This window comes from Sander vitreus, chromosome 17 (genome assembly GCF_031162955.1).
Source record: "Sander vitreus isolate 19-12246 chromosome 17, sanVit1, whole genome shotgun sequence".
In the NCBI taxonomy this organism is placed as follows: domain Eukaryota; kingdom Metazoa; phylum Chordata; class Actinopteri; order Perciformes; family Percidae; genus Sander; species Sander vitreus.
This window is the reverse complement of record NC_135871.1, coordinates 19,599,429-19,617,610: the sequence shown is the minus strand read 5'-3', so window position 1 is coordinate 19,617,610 and position 18,182 is coordinate 19,599,429. Positions and strand designations below refer to the sequence as shown.

At 42.1% G+C, this 18,182-nt stretch overlaps 1 protein-coding gene across 1 annotated transcript; it reads left to right on the top strand.

Moving 5' to 3' along the window:
- Nucleotides 1-975: 975 nt before the first annotated feature.
- gnrh3 (gonadotropin-releasing hormone 3) lies at nucleotides 976-1,795 on the top strand. The gene is made up of 3 exons (XM_078273467.1): nucleotides 976-1,113; nucleotides 1,348-1,428; nucleotides 1,742-1,795. The coding sequence occupies exons 1-3, from the start codon at nucleotides 976-978 to the stop codon at nucleotides 1,793-1,795; spliced, it is 273 nt and encodes a 90-aa protein (XP_078129593.1).
- Nucleotides 1,796-18,182: the final 16,387 nt, after the last annotated feature.

Here is an 18,182-nt window from a genome sequence, read left to right as displayed (position 1 = left end):
AAATATGCATGCACAGGCTTTTTGACATATTTTGACTATGATAGTTAGTCTTAGTTTCATATTTAAACAAGGAAACCCAACATTGCTGCAAAATCAAAAGCATATATTTTTGCAAGGCCTCTGCTTACAGTACTTCTTTTTAGAACAGTAAGCATTAAAGTCTTAGGTTTGGGTAAATAACTTTCTACTGTGTTTGTACTTCCATTAAATCGTAAGATGAGTTTATGCATAACACACTGATCATTTTGTTTATTTAGTGTACATACATTCTTGTTGTGGTTATTAATCAAAGCCAATGTTAACTGCATTATTGACTTCATTTTAATGGATTGCCATGTTGAAAGAACAAGAAATAGGGCCAATGGCAGTGAGGCCTTGCAGCTGATGCACAAGCATCTTGTTTCAGTGATGTTTTTGCCTTTTGAATCTGTATGGATTTGAACTGCTATTTGTTTGCTAAAAGCTGATTCCAATAAATTATAGATGGAGAGAAATGCCAGATTTCATCTTAATGTTGTCTTTTTGTCTTCCCCTACACAGATGCATTCGATACAAACACAATAATGTTTCTGATATATATTTCATGCAGTTTGAACCCTCATGGTGATGCCAGCATATCTGAGCACTTAGCCAGCTCCATTAGGCGTCTTTTGTGTTCCATTAGTCAGTCAATGTGTCACACCTGCAGAGAGGGGATTATAATCCTGACAGCAGTCTTCTACAACACCTATAAAAACCACCCTCTGGCTAATGCACCACATGCAAACAAGGCAAATACAGAGGTGAGTCTGTCCTAAATGAAGTTTGTTCAATGTCCATTAAGTTAGAATTGCTCCTCTGATTAACTACTGTCTAAAATGCTTGCTAATGTTGGCCAATGCTTGATAACCTCTGGTCTGTGAGTGGTGGAGCTGTGAGAGAAGAGACTGTGACATTATTGTTTTTACTACAAATGTGGCTTCCTCTGCAGTTCTAATGGAAGCAAGCAGCAGAGTCATGGTGCAGGTGTTGGTGTTGGCGTTGGTGTTCCAGGTCACCCTGTCTCAGCACTGGTCCTATGGATGGTTACCAGGTGGAAAAAGAAGTGTGGGGGAGCTGGAGGCAACCATCAGGGTGAGTGATTCTTTTTTTATGTGGACAAGTCTATAGTTTCAGTTTAAAAAAAGTTTAAATTTAAAGTCAAATCTAACAGAAATACTTCTATAAAATTGGTCAGTTAAGCTTGTCTTTCTTAATTATTATTTATAATTATTTTTTTTTTTTCCAATACTGTAAATATTCTGTTTAGTTCAGATTTTATACCAACCTTGGTTTCATTGACTAAAATCTCTTTTTTATTGTGCTTAGATGATGGGTACAGGAGGAGTCGTGTCTCCTCCCGAAGAGGCGAGTGCCCAGACCCAAGAGAGACTGAGACCATACAATGTAGTAAGTGCTTATTATACATAATTTATCACCAATGTCTTCTTCAATTGTACAATATTAATGTACACTGCTCCACTGTGTGCCATTGTGTTCCAAAGCAGCAATGACAATATACAAACTGCTCAATGACTGTTTTTATTTTTCCCTTTTGGCATGCGTGAATATGTGAATGCTTAATTTTATCTTTTTTAATGTTGGCAGATGTAATGCTAATTTGCCCTGAGTTGTTTGGTATCATACCGTATATAAAAATGTTGCATTCATTATTCAAGCAGCAGATCAACGGTTAACTGAGATTCAATTTCAATCTCTTCAGATCAATGATGATTACAGTCATTTTGACCGAAAGAGAAGGTTCCCTAATAATTGAAGAGCTACAAAAAAAGAAAGAAAAAACAAAACACGGACTGTATTTGCGTCTTCATCAACAGCAGTGATGGATCGCCCAGGTGCAGGATACTGACTTCAACAAATCATCACATTTATTGCACCGATCAATTCCATGTATGTCTGTAACATTTAAATCCAGTTAAAATTGTAATAAAGTTTTTGAAATCTGATGAAATTATCAAATCTTTTGTACAGTCAGATTATCAGATTGAAATCTCACTTGGTAAATCTGGTCATTAGAAGTGAAATGATGCTATTTAAATTTAAAATGCCGTTTGAAAGCCTTTAAATAGATTAAATTGCCTTTCTAAAGCAGCCACGACCGACAAGCATGACAAACTTATGACACAACAATCTTAGCATGACAACAGCTGGTGATTAAGCCAATTTATTAGAAATCAATGACTTAATTGAATTTGTTACAGTTTTGGTAATTTCATTTTCTGCCACACCAGTCATGTGCATATGTGATGTGGAAAATTACACCAGCTGATTGTTGTGTTCGTACCTGAATGTTGATTAGCCCCCCAAACTGAAAGAAACTAAATATGTTCTGCTTGGGATGTCCACAACGGCTTTCCGCTAATTTAGGATAACTGCAGCCATCCAAAACAGAAAGAGTATAAAACTTTGTTTCCCCCTTCTCTCCGTACAGGAAATTGGTGTTCATTAAAAAAATTGGAATTTCATATCAGGAAAGGAAAAGAATCAGCAGGGGGCATATGTTTTAAAGAGAACTCATTTTCTGGCAAAGCCCCACAGACAGAGCACCATACTAATCGCCTGGTGCATAAGGGGCTAGGATTCATGAACTGTGCTGACACCGTGGAGGCCCTGCATTGTTAGAGCGTGGTTGTAATGCACGTCAATGAACCCAAACCCGCTGGCACAACTGGGAAAAGGTGAACATTATAAAAGCACATAGAATTAAAAAGAAATTAAACCACATTCCATTGCACTTCCAGAACAATGCTTGTTCATTTGTGATACTTCACATCGTTGGTTTAATATTCATGGTTGTAATTTGCATAACACAATCATTTCCTTTGATGAGGAAAGACCTAAGATTTTTTTTTTTTAAATGTTACAGTATATTCTACTTCACCTTTCTTGGCAAAGTTACAGAAAGAAATGTTGTCCAGGGCATTTTCTTCAAAAAGTCACTAGAAGACTTCCTTGAATTGATTTATCCTTATCGTTATGGAGTTTTTAATTGTGCAGCAACCTCATAAAGGATAAGTATGCTTTTATAACATTTCCTAAAATATGGTTTTAATTCAATTTGGTATACTTGTGCGAGAAGTATTAATGTTTACAGATAATGCTTAAATCCCATGAATTCCCTTAAAATAATCCCAATGCATTTGCTGTGAAAGCCAACTTTCTCCCTCCCAGTGTCCTCATCAAGGACCTGCCTAATTGCACGTATATCAGGACAACAAAACCTGCTGGTATCTATGTTTCCAAATTTGATTTAACCTCACTTTCTCCTTCCCAGACCCCCTGGTGAATATTCACTTTGTTTACCTCAAATTAAACTTCATATTGTTTACAGCCTCCTGGTCCCTGAACATTTTATAGCATTTTAGTATTATTTCTTTATTTATTTTTTGTAATGATTGTAGAGTTGGGATTCATTTGAATGTTTCCCTCATCTGCATGAAAATTATATAATTAACTTTTGATTAACCAGCTCAGTTGAGTTGGTTCCCCCATGCACACTGGTGAATAGTACCCACCGCATTTTAATGACTGTTTTCCAATTGAGTGGCGACCTTTTCATCAAAGAGCCACAACTGGGGCTAAACAACAGTAGAAAATAATCACGGTGAAGACAATAGTAGAGGCCGACAGGCTAGGATGTCATCCTTAAATATAACAACAAGGATGAAAGCAGCCTTATTGCACGTAGTGGCTGTGGCGAGAAGCCAACTCCTTATGCTGCTGGATGCCCCATTGTTAAAGCTGTGGAGGTCACGTCCATTGGCATATAGAGAGGGAAAGCACAGGAAGCTGAGAATGGCCCATTGTTACATGTCCTTGCTCAGAGGGAATTCCATTATGAAGGGCAATACATTTTTGATACTTTGATTTTTGTGCCATTCATTTGTTTGAAAAACAGAACATATTTGGATAATGACTTCAGGAAAAAAGGGGTCTCAGAGCACCTCCATCCAAGGCTACAGCACTGCATTAACACACGCCAATCAAGCACACCGGAGCAGATGTGCATCCTCGAAAAAGCCCACCATCAAATAAGCATTCTATCATATGCATAATATAGTTTTCATTTCATCACGATGTTATGCTCTGTGCACCATGTGTCTGTTTCCGATGGGTCATAGGAAACTTTTACTGAAGCGGAGTGTATAATAAAGTCATTTTCCAGGTGCTTGTTGTGGCTCTTATTATGAACAGAATGATGATTTCCCCTAGAGGAATCTGGCCCTGCATATCAATTGAAGTTTAGTGTGGGTCTTACTATGTTCCCGCAGGCTATAGTAGAAGGCAAAGTCATCTTCAGAGAGAGTCTAAATGTCAGGGAGGTCTTCAAACACTTTTTCTCCCAGAGCCTTACCGAAAAGGCTCTTTGGAAGTGTTATGTCTTCGAATTGATATGGCCGAGGTAAGGTAAGAAGGCTTAATGTAAAGCAGTTGACACAAAATTTAATTGGAAAAAAATATGTAAAAAGACTAAGGAAGGGGTCAGAGAAGAAATGAAAATATTGAGCTGCGTTCTGAGGTGAAGCTCTCAGTGGTGCTCAGTCACTGTTGTGTCATATCCACATGTCTCCACATGGTGATACTCTTGAGCTGCGTGTTTTGAATCTGCTCCTGGCTGTCGGGTTCCTCAGCAATTCCATCACTTAAGTTTGCAGAAACTGTTATTCCTCTAAATCTAACAAAGACTTCAATCAATCATCTCTAACTCTGCAAAGAAATTGTTACTTTCCTGCACGCTGACTGATGGAGTTTGTGTTTATAACAAAAAGTATTTTGTACAATTTTGCAGCAGAGCTGAACATGGCCGGAAACCAAGCTCATTATGAAATGTGAAAATTCAAATAAGAGCATTTCATCTGTGGAAATTCATGAATTTCTCAAGTGTTAGTTAGATTTGCATTTGCAATGTATTAATATATGTTATTCCTTTTTTTGTGACTGAAGTTGATTTACAGCAAGCTATACGGTCACATGTACAGTACAGTAGCGCATTGGCCTTCCTTCTCTTTTTTGGCTGGCAGGGAACCTTCCTGTTGTGATCCGACTTCTCTCCTTTGATCAAAGAACAGTGTTAAAGCACTGGGAGAAGGAGGAGATATGAAATATGAATGAATACAGCTGTGTTTTGATGGATATGTCTCAAAGTATCCCAGTAAGAGACTGCTAAAGGCCAGGAAATCTGTTTGTGTTGTGGAAATAGGCTCTTCCTCACTTGTTTCTTTACCAGCTTCATCTTGGGTAGCTTTTCACTTCATATTTTAGAGATCCTTTGTTAGGAAAGAGATCAACCCCTTATCCATGCATTTGTAGGAAACTGTTCTAAGAGGGCCTAGTTCATAATATATATCATAAATGACACAATTTCCTTTGTTTGGTCTTGAAACCACCTTTTGAACAAAACGAGCGCCAGCCATGAGAGGAGGATATTTATTATTTTTCTAGGGTAGACCCAAAGTTCTCACATATGGAGTGAGATCTTCTATGAGGTGATAGAGGCTTTGTCACTAGTTATGTCTGTGATTCCATTTCCTTTTCTAAAACCCCATCGGGGAGCTGTGACTCATTTTGAAGTTGGAAGTTGATACTGTGGTGTAAAACTAACGTTCCCATCTGAATTAAGAAACTATCAGAGCTCGCACAGATCTCAGATTTTTCAGAGTTAGATGAACTCATCTCTCACATTACACTTGTTTAATAAACAAAGATAATAAAAAAGATATGCTCATAAAAATACAATTATTAGGAGAGACTGTAAAATGAAAATGGGTGCCTATAGATGTCTTTTACACCACTTTACAGCTCCACTGTCTTATTAACGATAATTTAAAGACTCTCTGCAGCCATTTAGGACTATATTACCTAAGATCTAGCCTTTGGACCTGTGGCAGGACAATGTCTCTGGACTACTGGAGGTTCAAAACTTTCTGCCCAGGCTTTATTAGCCTCACTAATAGCTGGGTTTCCCAAATGCCATGGTCCACCTCTGCTGGGAGTAAGGGCTCAGATCCTGTCAGAGAGGGGTCGCACTAACCAACTGTAATCTTTAGGGTACTCCACTCCCGCTGACCTACATCTAACGCTGGTCCCACCCCCCCCGCTTACCCCCAACCGCTATCCTTTCCCTCCCCAATCTGGTCTACCAATCCCACTTCAGTTATGCCACCCTTGGCTCTCCCTCCCACGTCTTACCACCCTTGTGTGATAGTATCCCCCCACCCAGCCCGCCCCATGCCTGTTCCAGCCTCGTCCGGCTGGCCACAGCGAGGAGCATGCCTTTTCCTGTGGTAACGGCAATTAGCAGTGTAAAGCAAGCTGTGGAGAAGACTGGATCCCTGTCCACGTTTCAACCCCAGATCACGAGTCTCCAGCACAACTTCAAGGCAAACCATGCAATTAGCTACAATAATGATAATGTGTTGTAGGGGAACAAAGAGAGGGTAAAACAGACTACTGGTGTGAGGGAGAGTGGGGTGCTAATAGTAGGGGGGTTATTTGAATGCTCTGGTGCAGATAGGAGACCAAATCAGACTGATTATCAAACGTATGATGAATTACATTTTTCCTCTAATTATCCATGCCTTTTATGTGTAAACCAACTGAGTGAATTTTGCATTCCAGACATCTACAGTCAGTGGTCTTTGGGCATCACACTGGGGTTACATCTTTTATTTCCGCTAGGAAACATACAAGGAGTAACTCATGTGGCTAAGCTGATGGGAAGAAGGGAGAAATGTACTGACAATATTCTTAGTTGACTTAATTAGATACTTTCAGAAAATATTTGGCAGCAGTACAGGAATGGCAAATGTGGTTTGATGTTTGACTATCGCAGATGTGTTGACACAGAGTCAAAACATGCTGGAAACAAACCACAAAACCCAGACCACAAATAAGAGCATTTCAAGTCAAGGTTGTGAGTAGATACAGTTGAGAAGCAGACTCACTGCCTCGGTTGGAACACAAAAGTGCAGCGCCTATTCTCTCCGCTGTGAGCAGAGACCATTCCTACAGTCTTACATCCAGAGGTTTATAGAGGATATTTTGCTGGGTGTTGTGCAAAACGAACCGTGTCCCCAGAGCAGCAGCAACTTCACCTTGGCGGAGTAATGCTGTGATATTCTGTTTATTCTTCACTCACTTCATTTTACTCAGAGGAAATCCTCTGGAGATGGCTTATCTTGGAGCTGGAACAGGTGCACTCTAATTTACTCCTATTGCTTGGGGAGCCCAGGGGCCCCTGTAGAGAAGAAAGTAGCGATGTAGCACACTCCACTGTAAAGCACAAACAGCCAGAGAAAGAGCATTTAATCGAAAGAGAAGAAAACTGTGAGCTTTGAGTGCAGCCATATCATTTGGATGCAGAAAATCTTTCTCTCTCTTTTTTTCTGTTTTCCTGAGGAGAAAGGACCCTTCATTTAATTTAACTTTCATTTGTTCAACACTGTTAACTTTGCTGGAAACTGTCATGTTACACTTGGCAAAGCAGCAGATGACGTGGGGGACCTGTTGTATTACCCCTGCATAATAAAACACTTCCTCACCAGTCATTTCTGAAATATCTACAGCAATTACGGTTTAAAAATGGTTTATAGTATCTCTGATATGTGACACTTAAGTTAAAGTGCAAGTAAATGTGTATGCTATTGCCTATTTGTTTTAGTAATGCTGCACATTTTGAACCAGGAAAAAGTTTGTTTCATCTTTCACCCTCATCCCTGCATTCAGTGTGAAAGAGCTAAGCTTTCAACTTTGAATTTACTCTCCAATTCCTTTTCTTTAGAGAACTATGGTTTTGAAGAGTGGAGCTGGTATGTTATTTGTTCGGTATATTATAAGTCTGAATTCAGTCAGTATTTTTGTTTTGTGTTGTTCGCCTCTTGGGAATTATGCAATCAAAGCAGATGCCTCAAGCAGTCTAGAAAGCGCCCCATGTGAATAAGAGAAAATCTTGTACACAGCATTTTTTGTATGTGTGTATGAGGAAGGGGGGCATGACAACAAAGCAAATATATGGAATTGTTCTCTGTATACTATATGCTGCACCTTTTTTAAAGAGAATATAACCATCACACCTGTATTCATTTAAAAAAATGTCAGACCATTTGACTCTATTCAAATGACAATTCTACACCACTGATGAAGTGCATAACTACTGCATGTGCACCAGTTTGACTGATGCAATGGAGGTTCAACAGTGCTGGATCTCTATAATGGTAAATGAGGTTTGAAGGCTGGTAGAATTTCACAACGTTATAAACAGACATTTCTCACTCAGGAAAACTGGAAAAACAAACAAACACCAGAGAGACAAAGACTTTGGCAGAATCAGGAGTAAACACAAAGAAGAGCGAGCGATACAAGGACAACAAGAGAAATATCATATACACTTTTAATGAGTGTGCCTGCCCCAAGCTTCTGTTTTTAATCACCTTTTTCGTGTGACATAATTTGCTGCAAGATTGTATATGCTTGAGGGACTTTCAGTTCTTGTCAACTCAAGAGCATTTGAACCAATCAATACCTGTCTATCCTGTGGCACACTCATAGTTGGCCATTAGGAAAGAGCTGCTTAAAGTAAGCTCAGCCAATACCATTAGCCCTAGCCTAAGGGCAGTTCCATGCCTTAGTCAGGGTAGGCACCTGCCCCCGTCACCCCCACCTCACCCCCTTAACCCCCCTGCACCCCTCCCCCTACCATTAAGAACCTCCCCTGAGACATCATTTGGACACATCGGCCAAAGAGCACTTCTTTATTCCCTCTCTTTTCTTTCCCTGGCTCCACCAAAAATCAATACATCTCCCCTTTTTCTTATTTTCACAATTTTGCCTCAATATTATTCTCTCCTCTGCCAGAAACCAATGGACTATCCCTTTTTTGTCTTTTCATCTACAATTTCCTGTGACTTATGTCTCCACACCTCATGTTTTGGAGGCAAAGAATTGGAAAATAATTAAATTATCTTGTCATGGTGATATCAAGCAGAGGTCCCAAGGTGCGCTGATGCGTTCTAAAAGCAGTGTGGTCATTCTACATTTAGTTGCTCCCATTTCAACCCCATAGATTTCTACTTTTGTTCCATAACACATTTTATGTTGTGTTGTACAGAGTTGCTTTGCAAACTCAGCAAATGTAGTTGCGTTTAAACCTACTCATTTGTTTTTGACACTCAATAAGGGAGACATCAGTGCTCAAATAACTCTGCTTTAATGAGTGAACTTCCTCTGTGTCAGTGTTTTTCTGCTCCGACCATGTCATAATAAGAGAACAGAGCAGCATACACAGTAATGCTTCCTGACTGCTTCTAATTTTATTGCAAGGCAATGACTCCACACAGTACAAAGTTTTAGAGCAAGTGATACAATATAATATCCTCAGAAGTAAGTCGGTCAGTCAGTCAGTCAGTCAGTCCGTCAGTCAATTATTGCCCTCCCAACCCTCCATTTCCAATAGAAACAGAAAAAGTGGGTAACTGCCCTAAATCTTGGCCAGTGCTGTTTACGATAATAACTCTGAAGAGTGATAGCTGGTTCCGCAGCACTGGCGATTTCTGTGGCCGCCTATATCGATCGGGGGTCCTAATGAGCAGCAGCGGAGCTGTGGCTAATGGTGTTGTGTCTGGTGTCCATAGTAAACGCCCACGTTGAGATTATCATTCCCAGGGGGGACTGAGAAAGGTTTTGCCAGCCCAAGCCCTCAGGGTGCAAGCGACACACTTCAGGGGTCAAGGTAAACTATCAAATGAACAGCTAGGCCTTTCCTTCCCTTGCTTTAAGGACTATACCATACTACAGAACTTCAGTAAAGGTTCAATCACCATACAAACCTATGTGATACAAAGACAGAACACTAGACATATGTTGATATTTATTATTCATTTCAGCGCATATACAAGGGGGTATTATAACGAGAGACACTCACCACTCTGTCGCAACCTTACTTTATCACTTTGGTTTCTTTGTCTAATTTCTCTACAGTAGTTGTAAAAAGCTACTGTATTACTGGGGCATTGATAGAGACTTCACCAAACTGCCTAACTGTTATTAAGAGACCTCAAATGAGACCTGGCTTGACAGACTGATAATGGCTTATTTGACTTCAGAGATCATCCTGGCACAAACACTAGCCCCTTCGCATACCCATGGCAGTCATTGTCCTTTGCTATGCACGGCCATTCTGGCGGTCTTGAGTGACATCCAACAAGTTCAGCAGATTCAGAATGTAAGTGCACACCAGGCAGTACATAGTGTCTTCAAAGAAGGAACTGAAATAGTCTCATTGTAATGAAGGGAGTTGTTGCTCCCTTCATAAACCTGACTAGAGAATTAAACCTGCTGTCAACTCACATGTGGGCAGGGAAACTCTTTAAGCTATGCGGACAATTAAGTTTAGATAAAAACGCTGCAAAAATGCATCTTTATTACCACAACCACCTCTCTGTTTCAACAGACAATTCCTCGATGGATTATGCTTGATGGTATTCAGCTCAGTGTGTACACGGAGCATTAGTAGGGCACAATAATGAAGTCAACCCAACGCACAGCACCTCTCAGAGTCATGCCCTGTTTGGAGTCACACTTCCATGTCCTGGCAAATGCTGAGCATGTAAAACAGAACTGTCAATTATTCAACATGAACGGGAGGATGTATGGAGTGACATGGGGGGTGGACAGGGGCCGACTAAGCCTCGGGCAGATAGGGGGTACCACTTTGATGTGAGTGTGTGGGCCTGCAGAGTTGGAAAAGGTGCACTGGGTAATCTGCTAAAACACCCCCACCCCACCACTCCTTCGTTTGCCCCCCCCCACACACACACACCAATGCTGAGCCTCTGCACCTTATGTCCTGCTTCGTTTTCCCCTCGGACACGCACTCCCTCTCTTGCCTCTCTCTCTTCACACATACACTAACAAACCCACATACAGATGCACGCACACACACACACACACACACACACACACACACACACACACACACACACGCGCAGTACTGTACACATGTGTATACACACAATGACATGAAAGCAAGCTTCCTTTGTCTGTTAACCAAACAAGAGCAGGCAGCACTTGTTACAGACAATAAAGTTATGAATGGCTGATTTAGGAGGAATAGCGTTGTTGCAGTGTCACTGGAATGGCATTACTCATTTATACAATGAATACTAAAAGTTCCTCTCTCTTGAGTCTCCTCTCGTAGTCATACAATAGCAAGCTTAATTACATTAAGTTCTGAGAAGAGGGAAGTTAATGGATGACATTTTGCTACACCATGAGTGCTCCTTCCAATAACAATAGAAACCCAAATAAGACCTAATTAATATGCATAGCAGAGCCAATGAACTTAATTGTCAAGTTGCTTTTATCAACCTGTCAAAGGATTGACAATTAAAACAGCCTCTGTTAAAACTTTAATGAGAAGCAAGTAGGAAAGAGGGATGATGAGGGAACAAAAAGACGCAAGCTTCATCCGTCATGAAAGACACTACAAGACAACTACCCATTATTATTTCGTATCAGGATATAAAACTATGCAAATCATATTATGCATTTTTAAATAATAAGTCAATGAGTTATATTTAATTTATTACCTATACTCTTAGAATTAATATTTAACGCTGTTTTTAAGTTGATGAATTCATTAGATAATTTTGTGTTGAGCTATGTTGAACAGCAGGTTTTTTTTTGACTCAGAATGTCCTTCAGTTTCTGTCCTGAAATCCAGAACTATGTGTAGTATGTGTATGTGTTTTCAAGTTCAACAAGTAAACTTCTTGAAGTCTTCCCTTAAGGAGACCAGAGCGCCTTATCATTTCCGATGCAGCCGGAGCAGAGCCGAGGTCCATAGCTGGACCTGAACTGAGGATAAGGTAGCATTTTGAATTGAGTTTCTATCCCAACATTGACACCAGCATGTCTATGTTCCAGAAGGGAGTTAAAACTGCTGACTCACTCCCAGTGCGCTGGTTGTTGTTCTCCCTTACAGATGTGACCGTTAATAGGCCTGCATCCATAATCATTAGTGTGTCTCAGTGCACAGGTACCCGATGGGCCCCGTGCGTCTGCCATTTGGTCTCGGTTCACTGTGCTTGCCTGCAGATGTGAGCGAGACACACACCTGCTCAGGGGCTCTCAAACAGACCGGCGCCATCCGTCACAGCTCACGCTACACTCGCTCTGTCGGAACAAGGCCTTGGTTCCGGTCCAATGGCCCTCAGACTGTAGGTCAGCGGCCGTCTCTCGTGATGAACCCACCTTACCATGAATCATATTCTCTCGTCCCTTTATACCCACTCCACTCCATCCAACCCCAACCCTCATTGCCCCTGTTCATGGTTCGCTCTTCCCTCACACAAGCACTCAAGCGCACTGAAGTAGCTCAGGTGAGCCAGGTAAAGACAGCACCTTAAAGAGAGACATAAACTAATGATCATGTTTTCCCACATCATATACTCCTCTGCCCATAAGCTACAGTGCACTCAATAAAAAAAAGAAAAAGAAAAAGACTTTCGTGTGGGTCTTTCACGGGCATCAGGCCATGCTTCACACTACATTTGTTGATGTGTGCATGCATGTGCACGTCTCATGCCAGCCCGCCTCCCATCAAGTCCTAATGAGGCCAGCTGGCTCTGTGCTCGGACCAAACCAAACTGGAGAGACGGCACAGTCCTGGCTCTCTCTGCCTTGTACACCCCACCTCCCCAAAGCCTCCCGCACACCCTCCCTCTCCTCCAGATATCTTGGAGAACCATGGACGGCTGAGCACACACGACAGATTTGGAAATTGCCAGTGTGTTTGTTAAAATCTACTACGTCTCCTGAATCCCTTGGCCAGGGCCTTAATTACAAAGTCCATGGCTGCGGCCCTCAGACCTGCCTCCTTGGTTGCTTACCACTACAGTGTATCCTGCATCTACAACAGCAGTAGTGATGTTGAGGTCTGCTGTACAACAGCAGAAAGGAGAAGATGTACCCCGAGGCACAGTCAAGGGAATATTATTCCTGACTATGGAAACAGAAACACAGCCAATGTTACATACCTACAGTAACTACAATAAAAACTCAAATGGATAAAACAGATCAGACAGCATGTCATAATGTATTTTTCTAAAAAGCCAGGAAATCAAACAACACATACCAATAATATTTCGCCTTTGGTGTCCGGTATCTCTGAGCTGCTGTCTTTAAAAAAAAAGTATTGTCAGGAAGATAATTTCTTATTAGGCTACAGCAGTTAATTTCACTGCAGACTAATTAGAGGCATTGCACATTATTAACAAGCATTATTGTTGATAAGGGCCAAAGAGGTCTGCAGAGAGACTCATATTGTCCAGGCTGTTACTTGGCATACAGTTATGTCCATGTGGGTGAGTAATTTCAGCTCCCTTGCAATGTCTCCTTGACAACTAACAATAATATACCTCCTCTTAGTAATACAAGAAATCATGCACAGCGTTTGTACATGCAGATTCACGCACATGTGGTTCTGCTCACACATGCATAATGTGCCATGCATAAGCGATTTGTGTCGATTGTCGATTTGTGTACATTTGCAAATACACAATACGTAAACATAGTCCTTGTCCCTTTCATCCAATCAGCAACAAGATCTTGTTCACTGTAGTCTGGAGACAGCGGACTGCATGTGAGTTTTTTGCCCAGGAAGAGAGACTGGACCGGGGGGAACACCTTAACAGGTAGCCCTGGGGTGCTTACCAGAGTTCGGGCAGCCAGGGGGAGAGAGTGGCTCTGGGAAGCCGTGCCACCACTATCCTCTCTGTCCACTGATTATGAAGCAGGTCCCAGACGGGTGCCTTTAGGAACCCCCCAGGCTACTCACAGCCTCCCTCTCCTCTGTTACAGGATCTGTCGCTGGGGGATTCGACTGAAGTGTGAAGAGGGGTGCATGTGGGAGACGTGCCGAGAATTCTAAATATGTACGTGCTGATTTCATTTGTTGTCTAGCTGTTAAGTTTTGTTCTGGTTGCAGATTTGATGAAATAAATTACAGTGTTCATTGTCTGCATGGGATTGATTCCAGATAATTTCAATTTGACTTGGGTATTCCCCAGATAACTCATCATGTCTCAGATGTTGAAATAGTCAAACTACAAACCAACAATGTCATGTTTTGTATTTACTACAAGAGCTGAGAGGAAAAGGTCTCAACACTTGGGCTCAACTATAACCCTGTCTTGAGTTATGATGACGTCCCAAGTTTGCAAAAACCCTCTGGCTTCAACTATCTCTGACATGTTGTGCGTGTGCATGTGTGTGTTTGTGTGTGTGTGTGTGTGTGTGTGTGTGTGTAAAACTCCTTGCAAAGTCCAAAAAAGGAAAGAAAAAAATCATAACTAATGAGCCCATTTAGCGCCCAGCACCTGACTTTGGCCCGTGATCTCCGGGAGACATTAGAGGCAATTTGCCATCGACTTCAGGGCTCGTGTCCCAAACGTTATCAATGAGCTTGTCAGGTAGAGACCTAACCTCCCTTTGTTTCCTCCTCCACCCCCCTCTCTGCTCTGGTCCCCCAGCCTGCTCCCTGGGCCCCCGAAGAGGAACCAGCGGCATGATGTCACACACCTGTTTGGCTGGAGGCTGCGGCCCGGCAACGCTCGCAGCCGTGGGTGTCGCGTTGGCACCCCTCGCTCCCCCCTTGTCGCTGCCTGCTACGCCCCGTGGATGTGTCAAAATGGCAGATGATGGTTGGGGTGTGTGCAGCTGCTTGGGAAGAGGAGTGCCAAGGGCGCTCATTTCCTGCGGTGAGTTTTAATTTGCTCTACCCTCGTCTTCTGAAGAACCCTACACCCCCGCCCGCCCCCCCAACACACACACATTCATCTACTCCTATAAACACAGATCTTACCTCACCATACACACACTTGCAATAAACACACGCACATACTGTATACAAATCTGCCACCACCCAAGGGGGCAAAAGCCCCACATGCTCAATAGAGGTGAGTGCAGGGGGGGGCAGTATGGTGCTAGACTTTAGTTGTGGAAGCACACTTTTCTTTAAGCTTGAATAAAACTCCAAACAAACGCTCAAATGATCTAACTGGTGCATGTACAAACCACTTCTTAGAGGCGTTCAGCTGGGTAAAAAGACACAAAACCTGCTGATAGAATATGCGGCTAGCAATGCTACGGTATGTGAGGGGTCCATGTCTCCTGACATCTGCTATGCAGTTGTCACTGGTAACTTAAATCCCCATTGATCAGACAGCTAGAGTGAATTTGTGTTGCTGTTTTTTTTCTTACTCCCACTTTGCGAACAAACCCATTTTCACACGGGGCACACGCATATACCTGACAGTTACACCCAAACAAGCCTTGCTGTTTACTTGAGAACAAACACATAGACGCCAACCAGCAAATCTATTCTCAATACACACATCACCCCAGACGTAAAGAGATTCAATTTTCGCCTACCGGGAGTGTTTCCATTTTTTTACGCAACAAATTTTTTGTCTTTCTCTCCTGTGTCAAGACAGCTGCCTTTGATGTTAGCATCTAATATACAGGGCTAAAAAACTATAGTTTGCTGTGAGCTGACAGATAAAACAGCACAAGACGCCATTACCCTGCAAAGCGGAATAATGAGGAGACCTGAACACACAGAAGACAGGAGCCCAGTTGAATTACCGTGGTCTCTCATCCAAGGTGGGAGCTTTTTGACAGCTTTCCAGGCAGCACAACACATTACCATACTGACGCTGCTCTGTAGTGCCAAAGAAAAGCTTTGATGAAAACATAACTGGGAAACTGGGAAATCTTTATATGTGTGTGAGTGCGTTTGTGTGTGAATGCACGTGCATGGTTGTGTGTGCCTCTGTATGTGTTTGTGTGTGCACATGCATGTTGCGTGCAGGCGCGTTCATGCATGCACACATGTGTGCGTGTCTTCGCTGAGTGTGTCTGTGCATGTCTGTGAGTGCTTCTGTGTGTGTAACAACAAAGACAGGACAGCAGTGTCAAGCTGCAACTTTATGTTCTCTAATTATTAAGTGGATACTGTATTCTTGAGTATGCTCCTATTGGCTGAGATACAAGGGTTTATTTTTTGATTTATATTCATGTTGATGATTCAGTTGAATTATCAAAGTATCAAACCCAACTGACAATATGTCTAAAAGAAATTCTTCAAGTAGAGACTAATGCTGCCAAGTTTATTCTGCCATTTCATTAATGTTGTTAGCTAGTTAGTTATCCATATTCTAACAGAGTAGGCTTGATGTTAGATCCTTGGCAAGGACACCCTGTACTGAGTTTTGGCACGGTACTGTGCCGCAGTATGCTGCTGACTCTGGGTCTTAACGACAGGCTAAACGAAGCGGGCGTTACGGCCCCCTGGATAGGTCATTACTCGTCCGTGGCCAAGAGCTAAACTGGAGCAGGGCTTTTTAAAGAGGGGAGCAGGTGTGTTTCACCATAGGGGCTGGAGCCGGCCCAAGACCAAACAGCCTTAACGGTCTTTATCTCCTTCATAATGAGGCCACGCTCTCCACACACCCGAACTCTGCCCACATGGGCTAATGCTGGAGGTATGGAGACCCAATCCTCCCCCTGGTTAAATGGTGACACTTTCAAAATGACCCATGCCCCAAGCAATGGAAGAACAGTGGCATGTCATGAATGTCTATAGACACAAATTGGTAGGGCAGTGTGTCGTTTAATGTATGTTCCTTAAGAATTTCACCCAGTTAATTATCAAATAAGGGGTTCTAAAATGGAATAAAATACCTTTGAGTATACTAGCAAAGTGTTAACCCTCTCTCATTTAAAGGTAAAATGTTTAAATAACTCTGTGAACTGGATCAGGGTTCCTGTGTGTGTGTATATGTGTGAGGTTTGGTGTGTGTTTGTATGTGTGACTGGCTGCGTATGTGAGTGTGTCTGAGTGGTATTGTCCCTCTCCTTTTTCACCTGTCTGAGTAGGTTCTCTAGTACGGTCCCTGTGTTCCCCACAGTCTTCTCAGCCCTGTCAACCGAGTTGAACTTGATCAACATCAAACGGCATAACATTCAAAAGTATTAGTGTTCTCTGTTGATGGGGCCTCTTGCTATCACAAATCAGTCCCTGAGCTACTTCATTATTTATCTCTAATTCATCAGTGTTGTCTCCTCGCACACGGGCAGTAATGCACACACATTTCCTGATTGTGAACACTCACACAGGACACACATTGCACATCAGCACATTCATCTCTGCTTACCTTCAACAGAGCTTTTGTTTTTGTGATACTCCATGTCATCACAGTTTAGCTAAAAAAAACAACAATGTTTTTCTTCTTTTTTTGTACTTTTTTCCCCAGGTCAGTGCAAAGCCAAAATATTCCAGAGGAGTGATTAGGCATGCTTGTACTTTCAAAATGCTGATTATTGCGCAAACCCCGACAGGCCTTGTGTTTTTCTCTGAGCATTCTGGGGATGTGAGTCCGAAAGTAGCCCCATGGTGCCGTGACCCCTGACCTAGCGTGGGCGATCCCACCAGATGTGGAGTGTGTGCTGGGACAGTGGCGAGGGGCAGCTTGGTCTCACGCGGGGAGGCCCTGTCTCCCCAAACTGCCACAGAGAGCATGGCCAGAGGGGTTCTGTCAGCACCGTTATCAATCATACTCCCTCTCTCTTTCTCTCTCTCTCTCTCTCTCTCTCTCTCTCTTTCACACAGTTTCCTTTTTGCACTGTCTCTCACTTTGCCTCACTTTCTGTCGTTCCCTGTTCTTCTGTCTGCTTTTGTTATTCTCTCACTTTTTCTTTTCTCTCTCTCTCTCTCTGATATCCTATTTTCCACTTAGACTCCCTTCTGTTTTGTTTTCAGTCACATACTGTACACACTTTCAACTTATATATACACACTTTAACCTTCCTAGTGTGACTGTTTTTATTTCTTTAACTCTCTAATCTGTTTCACCCTTGCCTTTCTTTGGTCTTAGTGCACACTTTTAGTCTAAAAATGTTTTTTACTTGTCCTTTAGATTGACAAAGCAGATGCTTTTGAAGGACGCGATACCTTGGTCCAACTCCAAAAGGAATACATAGACAGTGATTTATCATACCCAGGGAATCTGATTAAAGTGCAGAGGAAATGGAGAAATTGACAAAAGAGCAAATAAATGAGAAAAATTGGCAACAGCAAAAAATAT